General features: G+C 45.6%; 1 protein-coding gene across 1 annotated transcript; it reads right to left on the bottom strand.

Moving 5' to 3' along the window:
- Positions 1-2,570: 2,570 nt before the first annotated feature.
- On the bottom strand, positions 2,571-3,524 carry LOC123138920 (dehydrin DHN3-like). The gene is made up of 2 exons (XM_044558772.1): positions 3,239-3,524; positions 2,571-3,136 (listed from the first exon to the last, which is right to left on the bottom strand). The coding sequence occupies exons 1-2, from the start codon at positions 3,434-3,436 to the stop codon at positions 2,846-2,848; spliced, it is 489 nt and encodes a 162-aa protein (XP_044414707.1). The 5' UTR covers positions 3,437-3,524; the 3' UTR covers positions 2,571-2,845.
- Positions 3,525-18,157: the final 14,633 nt, after the last annotated feature.

The following is an 18,157-nucleotide window of genomic DNA, read 5'->3' as shown; positions in this document are numbered from 1 at the left end:
CCGGCGGACCCAGCCCGAACCCGGCGCGCTGGGGGGCGCCCGGGGGCGCCGGGCGAACTGTTTTGGCGCGAAAAAGCCGCGGGCCCGCCGCGTCAGCGACACGGCTCTCTTCTCGGCTCTCCGTCGTCCGCATCGCCTCGTTTCCCGCGGAGAATCAATGTCAAAGCTGCCGCGCGCTGCCGCGCCGGTCAGCCTGCGCCATTGATGCCTCATGGGCGGCGCAGTGAAGACCGAACGACGCGCGTCCCTCGCCCTCCCTCGCCCGTGACGCGTACACACGGTGGCACACGCGTGGGCGGCGCCTCGGCCTATATATGCCGCGCCCCGACGCACTCGTCGGCTCGCAGACTCTCCCGCCGTCGTCGTTCCTTCCTCTCCTCTCCTCTCTTTCACACCCATGGCCGAACGCTTCCCAGGCGACGGCGCGGCGGCGAACGGCTTCGGCCGCTGCCATCTTCATGAAGACGAGGCTCGCCTCCTTTACGAGGCCGAGAACCCGGTTCCGCCGGACATGCGAGTGCCGAGGGCGTGAAGGATCAGCGCGGGCGGCGTGCCGGTGCCCCCGGTACCCGCCGGCGCGGCGCAGCGTGCGGAGATCGCACGCATCCGCTCGAACCTGCCGCGTGCAGCGAGGGAGGGGCCAAGGTACGTCCCCGACAGCCCGCTCTGGGAACCGTACTTCCGCCGCCGTCACGCCCAGCAGCTTGAGGCCACCAACGGCGTCGTGCCCTCCGGCAGGCTCAACGCCGCCGGCCGGCGTCGGTGGTGGGGCGTGCCCGGGAGCATGTTGGAGGCTGTCCTCGAGTACATCGAGGGCGGCAACACGCCGCGCCTCGAGTACCCCGACCCCCCTTCCTTCTCACACCGCCGGGGAAGCTCCTGGACCCCGAGGCGCATGGAGACCGGGGGGTCCTCCTCCTCGTCCGGCGGCTCGCCCTGCCTCCGCCCCGTCAAGCCGAAGCCCCAGGGTATGCCGGTCAGCTCGCGCACCCGCAGTTCCGGCGTCCGCATCGGCGCCAACGCCCCGCCACCCACCGGCCGCTTCGTCCTCGTCGAGCCCAAGCCGGAGCCGGGCCTCCCCGCGGAGTACGAGGAGATAGCCCGGCGCGGCTTCTCCTACGAGGACGCCATGCGGTGGGCGCGGGAGGACTACCTCCGCGACGAGACGGTCCGGCAGCGCCGGGCCCTGGAGGAGATCGCCGCCCGCAAGCGTGGGCGCGAGGACGAGCACGGCGTCGTGGTCCTCGACAGCGACGACGACGACGAGGCCGCCCCCGGACCGTCCAACCCGCCGCCCCAACCGGGGGAAGGATGCAGCAGGGACGACGGAGGCGTAGGTGGGGGCGGCGACGACGACGACGACGGCGATGACGACGGTGACTACACGCGGTTCTACAGCCTCCTCGGCATGTAGAACCGCGTGGGCGTGCGACGAGGCGGGCGGCGAGGGAGACGGCGGGGGTAGCCCGCGGTAGTTTCTTTCTTTTTTGTAAAATATGTTTAAGTTTGGACGAAATATGTTTAAATTTAAGTTTGAACTCACCGCCGTTTGTGTTAAAATTGAGTCGTTTTGGACTTCTTTGACTACCCATGGGCGCCGTGACTGGGGGGCAACACGCCCCCAGTGCGCGGTTTAGCGCCGGTGCGTTCCCAGGGGCGATATTTTGCCCCTCATGGGAGGCCAACGGCTGGAGATGCCCTTAGCGATGGATTGAGTTAGACGTGGAGTTGAGTGTATGTAAGAACTATGTAATCTCATCGTGAAGGGGCTGTTTATCCCCTCTCTTTTTTTTAATACCCACTCTGTTCCAAAATAAGTGTCTTAACCTTAATACAATTTTGTATCAAAACTAGTACAAAGTTGAGACATTTATTTTGAGACGGGAGAGTATAAAGTAGCACATTTGTGCGTATTAAAATAAAAGTTTGTGTATGAATGAATTAAGTGGTGGGTGGACATGGAGCTTCTAATCTCGAGCTTATATGCACCTGTATAAACAGTAAAATAAAAAAAAATGTAAAAACTCTGCCCCTTTTTAATAAACATGCGTGCAATTTTTCGTGATGAAATCACTTTCATTAGGGTCTGGTAAAAAAATCAAATGCTCCAGAAAGACTAAGTTTAGAGCATTGATTTTATTTTTATAACCCTGACCTCCACAAATATCATTGCATTACGAATTTTTGCATGTAGGTAAAACATTCATCAGCGTGTAAAAAAATTCAGAATTTTTTAAATTTATTCATATTTTACTATTCATCAGTGTGCATGTGAGCTCGAGCATAGAGGAAAACTTTCGGCGGTGGGGATTTTTCTTTGGTGGCTATGCACTCTGTTTTGTTGATCTCCGACAGTGCCGTTCATTTATGATCCACGGCGCATGCAACATCCTCCGAGTTAGTAAAATCAAGATCTGTATGTGTATTTTTGGTGTGCCTTATTTTTTGATACTTCCAAAAAATTTCAACAATTGCCTAGAATGCTCCAAATTCTCTTAAAACATTTTACCATGCAATGTACAATATGTCTCACAAAATTTCGAAAAATGCAATAACATAGAAAGCTCAAGTAAAGACCAAAATATAATGCAGTATATCCCCATATAATAAATACACAATGCAACCAAAAAAAAATCACACATCGAAGTACAGAGTGCAAAACGTCCCGGGTACATACAAATACAAGCAAGCAACCCAAATTCAAGTCCACTAAACTCAGAACTCGGATATTACGAGTGAGCTAGCTCACTTTATTTCGGGAAGTTCTACTGTATCTCCATCTTATTATTCTGCAAAGGTGGCCAGCTCGGCACCCCAACTCTCAAGTAGCTGCCGCGGGCCGCGCTCAGTGCTGTCCGGGCAGCTTCTCCTTGATCTTGTCCATGATGCCCTTCTTTTCGCCAGTGCCGTCGGTGCCGTGCGTCCCCGTGCCGGTCACTCCGGTGTGTCCTTGCTGCCCGTAGGTGCCGCCAGTGGCTGCTGTACCATGCGCCCCGGTGCCGGTCATTCCGGTGTGACCCTGCTGCCCATAGGTGCCAGCGGTCTGTTGCTGGTCGCCATGGCCACCGGGGAGCTTCTCCTTGATCTTCCCCTTGATGCCCTTCTTCCTCCTCCCGCCCATGCCATCATCCTCAGACTATCACGACGAACGAGAAAATTCAGTCGTTGATGCATTTAAACGGGAAAATGCAAATTACAACTAGTGTTAGCAACAAGCAAGAAGTGTATGTACACGCACCGAGCTGGAGCTACTAGAGCTGCCGGAGCGCTGCAGGATCCCTCCGGCCTTGTGCTCCTCCCTCGTGGGCTGGAAATGCCCACCAGCGGCCGCGCCGGTGCCCACGCCGCCGTGCGCCCCCATGCCGGTGCCGACGCCATGTCCGGCCACCGGGTTGCCGTACTCGTCGACGCGGTTAGTCGCCTGGCCGTGCTCCATCTTGCACAGATGCTGATCTTGATTCCCTTAGAAATCTGGTGTGTTGTCTTGCTCACTTGATCACTTAGCTGCACCTTGTGGTTGTGGAAGCAGGTGCAGCACGAGGCCCAATTTATAAGCCGTCTGCGGCGAGGGGATATGATCGCCGGAGGCACTACGTGTGCGGGCATGAGTGGGCTGGCCGGCGGGAGCCGGTGACTAGTGACTCCCCATTAAAGAGAGGCCGGACGTGTGCAGCTACTGGACGCGTCCGGGATGCCACGTCTCAGCTTGTTCTCGAGGTAGAAGTGATGACACACGTGCGGGGATAGTCCCCGAAACACGTTCTCTCCGCTTGCAAAAGTCGTCTTGTTTGCTTTGGAAGATGAAAGCTGGAATTGTCGGCATGGAACGAAAACCAAACAAAATAGACCAAACCCATGTATTTCATTATTATAAGGACTGTGCTAACCATCAGTCGACTCGTGATTAGCAACAGATCCGCACATCTGCACAACCTTCGATCGATCCTTCAGCTCGTCCCGCTGCGTCGTTTCTCCCGCTTCCACTGATTTTTTTCCTTCTCTCAAAAATTGTAGTAAATTGCTAGTGATTTTTTCTGGTTTTTCGCTGCATAATATGAAAAGAAAATAAAAGTGCTTGAAAGAGGATTCAAACCCAGGTCTATGTAATACCTATTGAGCCTAATAACCAACTAAGCCACCTTTTGTTGTTGTCTTTTGTAGAATGACAATGTTATTTGAACCTTTCTTATTTCTGCCATATCAAAAGAAAAAATAAAGTTTGGCTTGGTAACTTTGGCAATGACCAGCGTGATAACTATGGTCTGAGTAACATGATAACTATACCATGATAAGGCTGGTAACTACAGTACAAGAAGGTTAAAAGCATGGGAAAGTATGATAATTTAACATAGAAATTACCGGTGAAATGTTTCAAAAACTTTTTCCCCTTGGATGAAAGACACCATGGTGTTTAAACATAAAATATTAGTTATCAAGTCTGCGATGATACATCATCATGTTATTTACACAAAAATTATCGGGTGTATGTTTAGTTATCATGTCTATGGTGCATATATTACCATGTTATGTCCACAAAATTTACCAAGGGTATGGTTTCAAACAAAAAACTCTCTTGCTAAAAGTTGTCGTGATGTTTGTGCGCAAGTTACCATGTCCGCAATGAGTATATTAACATGCTATTTCCGTGGAAATTATTGGGGGTATGGTATCAACAACTACTTTTTCTCTTGATCAAAGTTACCACGGTGTTTTTGCGTGAGTTATCACGCCGAGGTGTGTATGTTACCATGCTATTTAGGTAGAAGTTATCGGGGTATGTTTTCCACAACTTTTTCACCCGGTTCAAAAAGTAAACACGACATTTGTATGTGAATAATCAACTCTACGGTGCATACATTAGCATTTTATTTACGCGTAAGTTATCAGAAATGTTCTTAACAACTTTTTTCTCTCAGGTCAAAATTATCACGGTGTTTGTGCATAGTCTATCAGGTCCGTGGTGTGTAAATTATCATGCTTCTTACACATAAGCTACGAGGGGATGGTTTCAAACAACTTTTTTTCCTCGGGTAAAAGTAATCAATGTTTGTGAATGAGTTATCAGGTCTGGGATGTGTAAATTATCATGCTATTTACACATAAGCTACCGGGGGGGGGTGTATTCTACCGCATGTAGCCCATGTTGATAACTATAGTCCATCGAGCATGGTAACTCCGTAATAACCATGTTGATAACTATAGTACATTTAGGCCGATAACTACATAGTAATCATGTTGGTAACTATAGTACATCTAGCCCGGTAACTACATAATAACCATGTTGTGGGATGGTGCATCTTGTCCATTCTTCAAAAGTTAAATGCGGGAGGACAGACGTTGGAGATTCCTAATCTACCCAATCCCTCTCAAATCAAGTGCACACTAAAGTATCATTTTCAGAAATCAGATCATTGATTATACATTTCTTTCTCGATCTAAGATTATTTCCTATGAATCATCGTCATTGCGTGTTTACGTAAAGATAAATACGAATAAGAAAGAAATAGGGGGACGAGAGAGTGATGGAGATTCCTCAAAGAAAAGAGAAAAAGAAAACATCGTGGAATGGTCAAAAGAGTGCGACGTGCTTCCTTTTACACAACAATTAGTCTAATTGAGCTGGCTAGTACACTAGTAGAAAAACACCAATTAGTCCCGGTTCGAAAGAGCCTTTAGTCCCGGTTCATGAACCGGGACTAATGGGTTGTTACAAATACCTCCACCCATTAGTCCCGGTTCAAACACGAACCGGGACAGATGTGCCTCCACGTGGCCGGTCCATCGAGCCCAGTCAGGGGGGCCTTTGGTCCCGGTTGGTGGCACCAACCGGGACCAAAAGTCCATGCTTTTTTTTCCAAAAGTGGCTGCTTTAGGGGTTTTGGGGGTTATTTTTAGGTTGTTATTAGCTAGCTAATAGAGAGAAGTGTCCTCTCTTATATCTTCGTCCTTGGTTTATCAACGCTGCTGCTATGTTCATTTCACCCGCTGATATAACATGCTCATGCATGCTCGCATCATACATCATCATATATAATAACAAGTCCTACTAATATCATGCATCATCATACAACTTCTACTCGTTATTAATAATAAGTCATACGATCCTCATCCTCATAGTCATCGAACCCAACCCTACATAATTGTTCTTAGCACATGATCATTAGTATCAGGTAGGACCTAAACAACCTTAAGGTAAAATAGCATAAAACAATATAGACCCTGACTCTCCATTATGAAGAATGGCGATCATCCTGTCTCCAATTCTTGCCCTTCGCTGCTTGTTGCTTCCAAGAAGCTCCTTACGACTGTCCATACATTTTTTCCATTCTTTGATTGTTATGTCTCCACTTCTTTTAGAAATCCGGTATGGATAGTTGAGATTTGTAGGACGACCTGGTTGTATGTTCAAAACATGAAGGCTACCATGCGTATACATCAGATGAGGCACACAATCATTCGGGATTATCTGTTGAAAAACATAGTAATAACTTCGTAGTTAGCAATAATGTACTAGTTTTAGAAGTGTGCAAAAAGATGCACAGATGTTGTAATAGTAAAAAATAATCTTACCAGGGTATCTCCATGGTAGTTACCGTAGTTCAACACGTGCACTAGTGGCACGTATTGACCATAATGTTGAGGAGTTTGATTGTAGATATTGTAATTCTCAAGATCAGTCCAAAATGCGACCAGATGATTTTTCTCCTGATAAGTTAATTCGGAGCCTTCGGTGTAGTAGGTTCTGTCTACCATCTTTCGCACATTCTTTGAAGAATGAAAATAAGCTGTCAATGGAGATAAGTTGTAAACTATTTTGAAATAAACAATATAAATTACTTAATAATTATGTTAAGCTCACATGGGGGAAGAATTGGAGGTGTATCCACAAGGACCCAAATCTAAGGTCTCTCTTGCTCGATTGTAGGATCACCAAGATCCATGGTGACAAGCATACCGTCATCAAGACCATATATCTTGCAAAGTGCTTCCCAATTTTTGCAACCAAAATGGGTTACACTTTGAGCATTGTACAACTTTACTTGAAAATCCACACCATGATGGGTACTTAGGATAATGTTTTTGGTTTCGAAACTTTCATGGTCTTTAAAACCCATCCTCTCCAAGACATAGCGTCTTGCAAAGCATGGGATAAGCTAGTCGAATTGGAAAAGATGAAAAATGTTGTCATGATTAAAATAGTTGAAGTCATGATTAATTACAAAAAAAACTATTGTCGTCGGTTGCGTACCGTATGAACATCGAAGGTCTCCTCGAGCTTAATGCTGAAGCGACGATCTTCGTCCAGCTCAATGAACCTGTCGCAGATACCTCGGTCGTCGTGGCACTAGTCGCACTCCCCCGGACGGTTTTCGTCGTCCGAGTACGACATTTCCGGCCTATGTTCATAATTCTAATATTAAACTAGATTATTAATCATGGGTTGACTATCGGTGATGTACGTAGCTCCTCCTTTCATTCCCGAGTGCATTATTACATCAAATTGTCTAGCACACGGGAATGAAGGAGAACTTATCCGATATGAGCATTCAATAAGCAAAATCAAATCATAAAATAAGCAAAACCAAATCATAAAATAAAGTAGTATTCAAATTAGCATGCATTCAATAATTATAAGCAAAAGTACATCATCTCTTGGTGTCCGTACATCGTCGAATATTATCACTGAAAGAACATGCGGTGCCCCCATGTTTGGTTTTGGTAATTGATGACAATCTCTATGGACTAATGGTTGTCTTGAGTTATATTTGAAGGATTTGTCCATAGGCTTTTCTTGAAGTCCATGTGTTGGTTTCAAGGAGTTTATGAGTTGACCAAGGTGCTATTAAGGAATTATCCAAAGATTGATCATGCGAGTGTTGAGCTTATTGCAAGCATGTCTTGAAGAAGAAGGTTGTGTGCTCATTCATGTTTACCTTCAATACATCGTCCAAATGAAGAGAGTTGCAAAGATTCAAGGTTGATCAAGACCAAGTCAATAGTGAATCAAGTTGATCAACTCACAAAGCATAGAAGATGTACCGAGAGGGATCAAGTGATCCCATGGTATGGTAAGCATTGTCCATTGCACTTTATGTACTAACCCATGGTCTATGTGAGAGTTGTATGTGGGGTTAGGTATGTATCCATGGGCTTGCGTCAAGAGGAAGATATCATACAACCCATGGAAAGGATGACATCAAGTGGTGATTGTCATCAAGATTGCCGTGTGCAAGTTCAAGTGGAGCATCACGAAGAGATCAAGTGCTTGAATCTTGCCATCCATTGTGGTGTCAATGGACTTGTGAAGATGTGCCGAAGAGTGGCTCACCCATAGTGAATTATGGGGGAGCAATCATCTAGTCTTCATCGAGCCAACGCAATCAAGAAAGGTGGTCCAACTTGAGGGAGTCAAGATCGTCTTCATCAAGCTCAAGTGGACCATGTGCAAGGCAAAGGTTTTCCCTTGATAGGTTTTCTATTTTACCGGTCTTGTGGTGGTAGTTGGGAGACTGAGTTATAGGATCGTTTGACGTACTATCAAGGGGGGCTCTCAAGTTGGTAGCTTGATCGTATCGTTAGTAGAGAGCTCAAACCATTGCATCCTTGCATCATGTTTCTTGGTTCTTGTTTGGTTATCTTTGTGAGTCTTAGAGCTTATGGTCATCTTGATGACAAGCTTGAGTTCATCGAAAACGGAGTTCGCATGCGTCTTCTATGATGTTTTCGGTGTTGGAGGTTTTACCGGTCTTATCCGATGAAGGGTTCTCACCATTTTCTTATAAGACCTTTCTCATTTGCTTATTCTTGATATTTCTATCAATATTGTGTTATCCCATGTCGTTAGCTTTCCAACAAACTTGGTTTCATTGAATTCGGAGTCCGTTTGCAAAAGTTGTGGCTGTTTTGGTAAAGGCTGCAGCGGTACTACCGTGACTAGAGCGGATGTAATTTTTTACTACCGCTCTAGAGCGGTACTACCGCGGCTCCTGAGCGGTAGTACCGCTCCAGAGAAGTACTACCATGGCTCCTAAGTGGTAGTACCGCTCCGGACCAAAAACTCGTGTTTTCTCTCTCGTTGGGCTGTTTTGACCGTGCTAAGCGGTAGTACCGCTCCTCCAAGCGGTAGTACCGCTTGTGCACGACCTGAGCACATAATGGTTGGATTCGGGAGGTCCTATAAAAGGGGGTCTTCTTCCCCAATGAACCTAATCCCTTGAGCTCGTGTTCTTCCCCCATTGTTGACCTTCTTCGAGCTTGCTAACTCTCAATCCCTCCATGGATTCTTGCTAGTTCTTGAGGGAAAAGAGAGAGGAGATCTAGATCCACGTTTCCACCAATCACTTTCTCCTCTAAGTGAGGGGAACCCCTTGGATCTAGATCTTGGAGTTCTTCGTGTTCTTCTTTCGTTCTTTCTCTCATTTTCCTCCCTAGCATTAGTTGCTTTGGTGGGATTTGGGAGAGAAGGACTTGGGCACTCCGTGTGCCCTTGCCATTGCATTTGGTGCATCAGTTTGAGTTCTCCACGGTGATACGTGGAAGTGAAGTTTGAGAAGCTTATTACTCTTGGGTGTTTGGGCACCCTAGAGCTTGTTCCTCTTGGGTGCCTTGGTGCCCTAGACGGTTGGTGGTGTTCGGAGCTCAATCATTGTGGTGTAAAGCTCCGGGCAAGCGTCGGGGTCTCCAATTAGGTTGTGGAGATCGCCCCGAGCAATTTGACGGGTACCGGTGACCGCCCCCAAGGGTTGCCAAAGTGTACGGGTTCGGTGACCGCCCCCAAGGGTCGCCATTTGTACGGGTTCGGTGACCGCCCTCAAGGGCCCCTTAGTGGAATCACGACATCTTGCATTCTGCGAGGGCGTGAGGAGATTACGGTGGCCCTAGTGGCTTCTTGGGGAGCATTGTGCCTCCACACCGCTCCAAACGGAGATTAGCATCCGCAAGGGTGTGAACTTCGGGATACATCGTCGTCTCCGCGTGCCTCGGTTATCTCTTACCCGAGCCCCTTTACTTATGCACTTTACTTTGTGATAGCCATATTGTTTTTGTCATATATCTTGCTATCACATAGTTGCTTATCTTGCTTAGCATAAGTTGTTGGTGCACATAGGTGACCTATTTGTTGTAGGTTTTGTGCTTGACAAATTAACCGCTAGGTTTATTCCGCATTTGTTCAAGCCTAAACCGTAATTATTTTAAAGCGCCTATTCAGCCCCCCCTCTAGGCGACATCCTCGATCTTTCAATTGGTATCAGAGCCTCGTCTCTCTTTGTTAGGCTTAACCGCCTAGAGTGTAAAGATGTCGACTAGGGGATTAGGATTCTCTGACACTCTTAGTTTCGATGGCACAAATTTTGATGTTTGGGTAATTCGCATGCTTAATCTCTTTAGGCTCATGGACCCAAATTTAGAGCGAATTGTAGATATGGGTTTTTCTCCTCCAAAGGATCCCCAAAGATTATCTTTAGAGGATGAGAAAAACTCTTATCTCAATGCTCAAGCTTCTAATGTGCTTTTTGATGCTTTGAGCAATGTAGTTATTTTTCAACTCATGTCGTTCCGGGATGCTCATGAGTTGTGGACAAAGCTTCAAGATAAATATGGTGTGTCCAATATTTGGGATGATTGTTCCCCCTCCACCTCCGGTCGTATAGTCTTCTCAACTTCTTCTACTTCACCTACATGTGGTTTGCCACAAGGTAATGATATGGTGAGTAGTGTTGGTCATTGCAATGGTGATAGTATGCTTATTGTGGATGATCCTTCATCACTATATTATTGTAATGCTCCTTCTTTGGGCTTTAACACTTCGAGCACTCCAAATGTTTCACATGCTTGTGTTGATAGTCCTTGCATATCATGTAGAAATTGCTTGACTAAATCGCATGATGATATGCTTGCTATGTCTTGTTGCCATGATAAAAATGCATCTATTTCCTCGAATTATTGTGCTAACAATGTAGAGGAAACCGAACACTCCATGGAACAAGATGTGGTGTTTAATGGTGCCTCAAGGGATCCTACATCATCATCTATTGCTTTTTGCCTTATGGCTAAGGCATCAAAGGTATCTCCTACTTTGTACCCCAATATGTCTCTTGATGATGATGTTGATGCTAATGATGATGAGGATAATGATGAAGAGAATGATAATGTTGCCTCCTTAAAAACTAAGGGGGAGATTATTTTTAAAGCTCTTCATAAAAATAAAATTGCTTGTTCCAACTTCATGGAAATTATGTCCATTGCCATTGAGGGCAAGAAATATATTGAGGAGTTGGAATCTCATCTCGAGGAGCATGAGGTCACCATTGAGAAAATGGAAGCTCATGGGCATGATTACGCAAATGAGATCGTGGAGCTATCTCAAGCTCTTGAACATGAACAAACCACCTCCAAATCTCTTGAGGAGACTTTTGCTCTAGAATTATCTAGAGTGAGGGAATCTCATGATAGAGCTCTTGAGGTGGCCAACGATTTCAAAACTAAAAATGCTAAGCTTGAAGTTTATCATGCTAGACTCCTTGAGGATTTTGAGCACCTCGAAAATGGCTCAAGGGTCATCAAGGGTGAGCTCATCAAACTCACCGAGTCTCATGCCCAACTTGAAGCCTCTTATTTAAAAGAGGTTGCCAAGTTGCCTTCTCCTCTTGTTGTTAATGATGATGCTTGTGCTACTAATTCTATTACTTGTGAAGCATCCATTTTGAAGGAGAATGTTGAGCTACGGGCTCAACTGGAGGTGCTATCTAGCAATTATGGGAAATTGGAAGAAAGTCATGAAAAGCTCTCAAGCTCTCCTGATGATCTTCTAGTATCCCATAGTGTGCTAAAGATAGCTCATGAGGCCATGATTGAGCCTCATGTGGATACTAGCACTACTTCTAGTCAAAATAGTATATTGCCATGTGCTAGTCCTTGTAATTCATCTACTCACAATGTTGGTACATCTTGTGATGAATTGCTTTCCTTGCCTTGTTGCTCTAACTATGAAGCTTATACTTCCTCTAGTACTTGTGTTGAGACTAACCATGTAGAGGAAATCAAAGAGCTCAAGGCCCAAGTCACTTCTTTGAAGAAAGACTTGGAAAAGAGTCATCAAGGGAAATCCACACTCAACAATATCTTGAGTGTGCAAAAATCCCCCGATGACAAAGGTGGACTTGGATTCAACTCCAATAAGAAGAAGAAGTCCAAGATGAACAAAAGGAAGGGCCAAAAACAAGTCAAGAATTCGGCCAAGATTGTTTGCTTCAAGTGCAAAGTAGAAGGGCATCATGTTAGATCTTGCCCATTGAAGAAGAAGGCCATTAGTGTCAAGCAACAAGGGAAGAGGGCACAAGTTCAATCTCATCAAGGTTGGAAAAAGCGGTAGGCGTAAGCGAGGCGGTTGGCCTTCGCCTAGTGCCTAGGTGAAGGAAATATGCCCTAGAGGCAATAATAAAGTTATTATTTATTTCCTCATATCATGATAAATGTTTATTATTCATGCTAGAATTGTATTAACCGGAAACATGATACATGTGTGAATACATAGACAAACAAAGTGTCACTAGTATGCCTCTACTTGACTAGCTCATTAATCAAAGATGGTTATGTTTCCTAACTATAGACATGTGTTGTCATTTGATTAATGGGATCACATCATTAGGAGAATGTTGTGATTGACTTGACCCATTCCGTTAGCTTAGCACTTGATCGTTTAGTATGTTGCTATTGCTTTCTTCATGACTTATACAAAGTTCCTACAACTATGAGATTGTGCAACTCCCGTTTACCGGAGGAACACTTTGTGTGCTACAAAACGTCACAACGTAACTGGGTGATTATAAAGGTGCTCTACAGGTGTCTCCAAAGGTACATGTTGAGTTGGCATAATTTGAGATTAGGTTTTGTCACTCCGATTGTCGGAGAGGTATCTCTGGGCCCTCTCGGTAATACTCATCACTTAAGCCTTGCAAGCATTGTAACTAATGAGTTAGTTATGAAATGATGTATTATGTAACGAGTAAAGGGACTTGCCGGTAATGAGATTGAACTAGGTATTGGATGCCGTCGATCGAATCTCGGGCAAGTAACATACCGATGACAAAGGGAATAACGTATGTTGTTATGCGGTTTGACCGATAAAGATCTTCGTAGAATATGTAGGAACCAATATGAACATCCAGGTTCCACTATTGGTTATTGACCGAGAATAGTTCTAGGTCATGTCTACATAGTTCTCGAACCCGTAGGGTCCGCACGCTTAACGTTACGATGACAGTTTTATTATGAGCTTACAAGTTTTGATGTACCGAAGTTTGTTTGTTGTCCCGGATGTGATCACAGACATGACGAGGAGTCTTGAAATGATCGAGACATAAAGAATGATATATTGGACGACTATATTCGGACACCGGAAGTGTTCCGGGTGATTTCGGAGAAAACCGGAGTGCCGGAGGGTTACCGAAACCCCCCCGGGAGAGTTAATGGGCCACATGGGCCTTAGTGGGAAGAGAGAGGGGCGGCCAGGGTGGGCCGCGTGCCCCCTCTCCCTCTGGTCCGAATTGGACTAGGAGGGGGGGGGGCGGCGCCCCCCTCTTTCCTTCCCCCTCTCCCCCTTCCTTTCCCCCTCCTAGTAGGAGTAGGAAAAGGGGAGTCCTACTCCTACTAGGAGGAGAACTCCTCCCCCTTGGCGCGCCCCAAGGGGCCGGCCGACCTCCCCCTTGCTCCTTTATATACGGGGGCAGGGGGCACCCTAGTACACACAAGTTGATCTACGGATCATTCCTTAGCCGTGTGCGGTGCCCCCCTCCACCATATTCCACCTCGGTCATATCGTCGCGGAGTTTAGGCGAAGCCCTGCGCCGGTAGAACATCATCATCATCACCATGCCGTCGTGCTGACGGAACTCATCCCCGACGCTTTGCTGGATTGGAGCCCGGGGAACGTCATCGAGCTGAACGTGTGCTGAACACGGAGGTGCCGTATGTTCGGTGCTTGGATCGGTCGAGTCGTGAAGACGTATGACTACATCAACCGCGTTGTGATAACTCTTCCGCTTACGGTCTACGAGGGTACGTGGACAACACTCTCCCCTCTTGTTGCTATGCCATCACCATGATCTTGCGTGTGCATAGGAATTTTTTTGAAATTACTACGTTCCCCAACAGTGGCATCCGAGCCTAGGTTTTATGCGTAGATGTCATATGCACGAGTAGAACACAAGTGAGTTGTGGGCAATACAAGTCATACTTTGGTTCAGCGGTATTGTTGGATGAAGCGGTCCGGACCGACATTACGCGTACGCTTACGCGAGACTGGTTCTACCGACGTGCTTTGCACACAGGTGGCTGGCGGGTGTCAGTTTCTCCAACTTAAGTTGAACCGAGTGTGGCTACGCCCGGTACTTGCGAAGGTTAAAACAACACTAACTTGACGAACTATCGTTGTGGTTTTGATGCGTAGGTAAGAACGGTTCTTGCTAAGCCCGTAGCAGCCACGTAAAACTTGCAACAACAAAGTAGAGGACGTCTAACTTGTTTTTGCAGGGCATGTTGTGATGTGATATGGTCAAGACGTGATGCTATATTTATTGTATGAGATGATCATGTTTTGTAACCGAAGTTATCGGCAACTGGCAGGAGCCATATGGTTGTCGCTTTATTGTATGAAACACAAACGCCCTGTAATTGCTTTACTTTATCACTAAGCGGTAGCGATAGTCGTAGAAGCAATAGATGGCGTAAACGACAACGATCCTACGATGAAGATCAAGGTGCCGCGCCAGTGACGATGGTGATCACGACGGTGCTTCGGAGATGGAGATCACAAGCACAAGATGATGATGGCCATATCATATCACTTATATTGATTGCATGTGATGTTTATCTTTTATGCATCTTATCTTGCTTTGATTGACGGTAGCATTTTAAGATGATCTCTCAATAAAAATTATCAAGGAGTGTTCTCCCTGAATATGCACCGTTGCCAAAGTTCGTCGTGCCCAGACACCACGTGATGATCGGGTGTGATAAGCTCTACGTCCATCTACAACGGGTGCAAGCCAGTTTTGCACACGCAGAATATTCAGGTTATACTTGACGAGCCTAGCATATGCAGATATGGCCTCAGAACACAGAGACCGAAAGGTCGAGCGTGAATCATATAGTAGATATGATCAACATAGTGATGTTCACCATTGAAAACTACTCCATCTCACGTGATGATCGGTTATGGTTTAGTTGATTTGGATCACGTAATCACTTAGATGACTAGAGAGATATCTATCTAAGTGGGAGTTCTTAAGTAATATGATTAATTGAACAAAATGTGCAAGCTCCAGCGATTCATCTATGGACTGGTGCAAGCATCTCGGAGTTGGAATATACGCTTTGATAAATTGATCAAAGCATATACTTTTATACAGACTTGCGGTGAAGCCTGTATTTACAAGAAAGTGAGTGGAAGCAATACAACATTTCTGATAAGTATATGTGAATGACATATGTTGATCGGAAATAATGTAGAATTATTCTGTAAAGCATAAAGGAGTATTTGAAAGGAGTTTTTCGAAGAAGGACCTCGGTAAAGCTGCTTACACATTGAGCATCAAGATCTATAGAGATAGATCAAGACGCTTGATATGATTTTTCAATGAATACACACCTTGACAAGATTTTGAAGTAGTTCAAAATGAACAGTCAAAGAAAGCGTTCTTGCCTGTGTTGCAAGGTGTGAAGTTGAGTAAGACTCAATACCCGACCATGGCAGAAAATAGAAAAGAATGAACAGTCATTCCCTATGCCTCAGTCATAGGTTCTATAAAGTATGCTATGCTGTGTACTATACCTATTGTATACCTTGCTCTGAGTTTGGCAAAGGAATACAATTTTGATCTAAAAGTAGATCACTAGAACAGCGGTCAAGAATATCCTTAGTGAGGACTAAGGAGACGTTTCTCGATTATGGAGGTGATAAAAGAGCAAGTCGTAAAAAGTTACAACGATGCAAGCTTTTACAACAATCCAGATGAATCTAAGTCTCAATCTGGATACATATTGAAAGTGGGAGCAATTAGCTAGAGTAGCTCCGTGCAGAGCATTGTGGACATAGAATATTTGCAAAATACATACGGCTCTGAATGTGACAGACCCGTTGACTAAACTTCTCTCATGAGCAAAACATGATCATACCTTAGTACTCTTTGGGTGTCAATCACATAGCCATGTGAACTAGATTATTGACTCTAGTAAACTCTTTGGGCGTTGATCACATGATGATGTGAACTATGGGTATTAATCACATACAGATGTAAATATTGGTGTTAAATCACATGGTGATGTGAACTAGATTATTGACTCTAGTGCAAGTGGGAGACTGAAGGAAATATGCCTTAGAGGCAATAATAAAGTTATTATTTATTTCCTTATTTCATGATAAATGTTTATTATTCATGCTAGAATTGTATTAACCGAAAACATAATACATGTGTGAATACATAGACAAACATAGTGTCACTAGTATGCCTCTACTTGACTAGCTCGTGAATCAAAGATGGTTAAGTTTCCTAGCCATGGACAAAAGAGTTGTCATTTGATTAACGGGATCACATCATTAGGAGAATGATGTGATTTACTTGACCCATTCCGTTAGCTTAGCACACGATCGTTTAGTATGTTGCTACTGCTTTCTTCATGACTTATACAAAGTTCCTACAACTATGAGATTGTGCAACTCCCGTTTACCGGAGGAACACTTTGTGTGCTACCAAACGTCACAACGTAACTGGGTGATTATAAAGATGCTCTACAGGTGTCTCCAAAGGTACATGTTGAGTGCATAATTCGAGATTAGGTTTTGTCACTCCGATTGTCGGAGAGGTATCTCTGGGCCCTCTCGGTAATACTCATCACTTAAGCCTTGCAAGCATTGTAACTAATGAGTTAGTTACGAAATGATGTATTACGGAACGAGTAAAGAGACTTGCCGGTAACGAGATTGAACTAGGTATTGGATATCGACGATCGAATCTCGGGCAAGTAACATACCGATGACAAAGGGAACAACGTATGTTGTTATGCGGTTTGACCGATAAAGATCTTCGTAGAATATGTAGGAACCAATATGAACATCCAGGTTCCACTATTGGTTATTGACCGAGAATAGTTCTAGGTCATGTCTATATAGTTCTCGAACCCGTAGGGTCCGCACGCTTAACGTTACGATGACAGTTTTATTATGAATTTATGAGTTTTGATGTACCGAAGGAGTTCAGAATCCCGGATGAGATCGGGGACATGACGAGGAGTCTCGAAATGGTCGAGACGTAAAAATCGATATATTGGACGACTATATTCGGAGTTCGGAAAGGTTCCGAGTGATTCGGTTATTTTTCGGAGTACCGGAGAGTTACGGGAATTCGTATTGGGCCTCATTGGGCCATAAGGGAAAGGAGAGAAAGGGCCAAAAGGGTGGCCGCACCCCTCCCCTTGGACTAGTCCGAATTGGACTAGGGAGGGGGGGGCGCCCCCTTCCTTCCTTCTCCTTCTCTCTTCCCTTTCCTTCTCTCCTACTCCTACTACATGGAAGGGTTCCTAGTTCTACTAGGAAAGAGGGAATCCTACTCCCGGTGGGAGTAGGACTCCCCTAGGGCGCGCCATAGAGAGCGCCGGCCCTCCCCCTCCTCCACTCCTTTATATACGGAGGCAAGGGCACCCCATAGACACACAAGTTGATCTACGGATCGTTCCTTAGCCGTGTGCGGTGCCCCCCTCCACCATATTCCACCTCGGTCATATCGTCGCGGAGTTTAGGCGAAGCCCTGCGCCGGTAGAACATCATCATCGTCACCACGCCGTCATGCTGACGGAACTCATCCCCGACGCTTTGCTGGATTGGAGCCCGGGGAACGTCATCGAGCTGAACGTGTGCTGAACACGAAGGTGCCGTACGTTCGGTGCTTGGATCGGTCGAATCGTGAAGACGTACGACTACATCAACCGCGTTGTCATAACGCTTCCGCTTACGGTCTACGAGGGTACGTGGACAACACTCTCCCCTCTCGTTGCTATGCCATCACCATGATCTTGCGTGTGCGTAGGAAATTTTTGAAATTACTACGTTCCCCAACAATTACTGGATCGGTTGTTGTTCTTGAATGGAAGCATCGCAACG

This window comes from Triticum aestivum, chromosome 6B (genome assembly GCF_018294505.1).
Source record: "Triticum aestivum cultivar Chinese Spring chromosome 6B, IWGSC CS RefSeq v2.1, whole genome shotgun sequence".
In the NCBI taxonomy this organism is placed as follows: Eukaryota; Viridiplantae; Streptophyta; class Magnoliopsida; order Poales; family Poaceae; genus Triticum; species Triticum aestivum.
Note: the sequence above shows the minus strand (reverse complement) of the source record. Positions and strands in the feature narration are given on the sequence as shown.

What these genes read in the sequence shown, in the direction of transcription:
- LOC123138920 (XM_044558772.1), bottom strand. Translation starts at nt 3,436, where the DNA reads ATGGAGCACGGCCAGGCGACTAACCGCGTCGACGAGTACGGCAACCCG. An exon ending in GCTCTAGTAGCTCCAGCTCG is followed by an intron (nt 3,137 to 3,238) that starts GTGCGTGTACAT and finishes TCGTCGTGATAG; the next exon opens with TCTGAGGATGATGGCATGGG.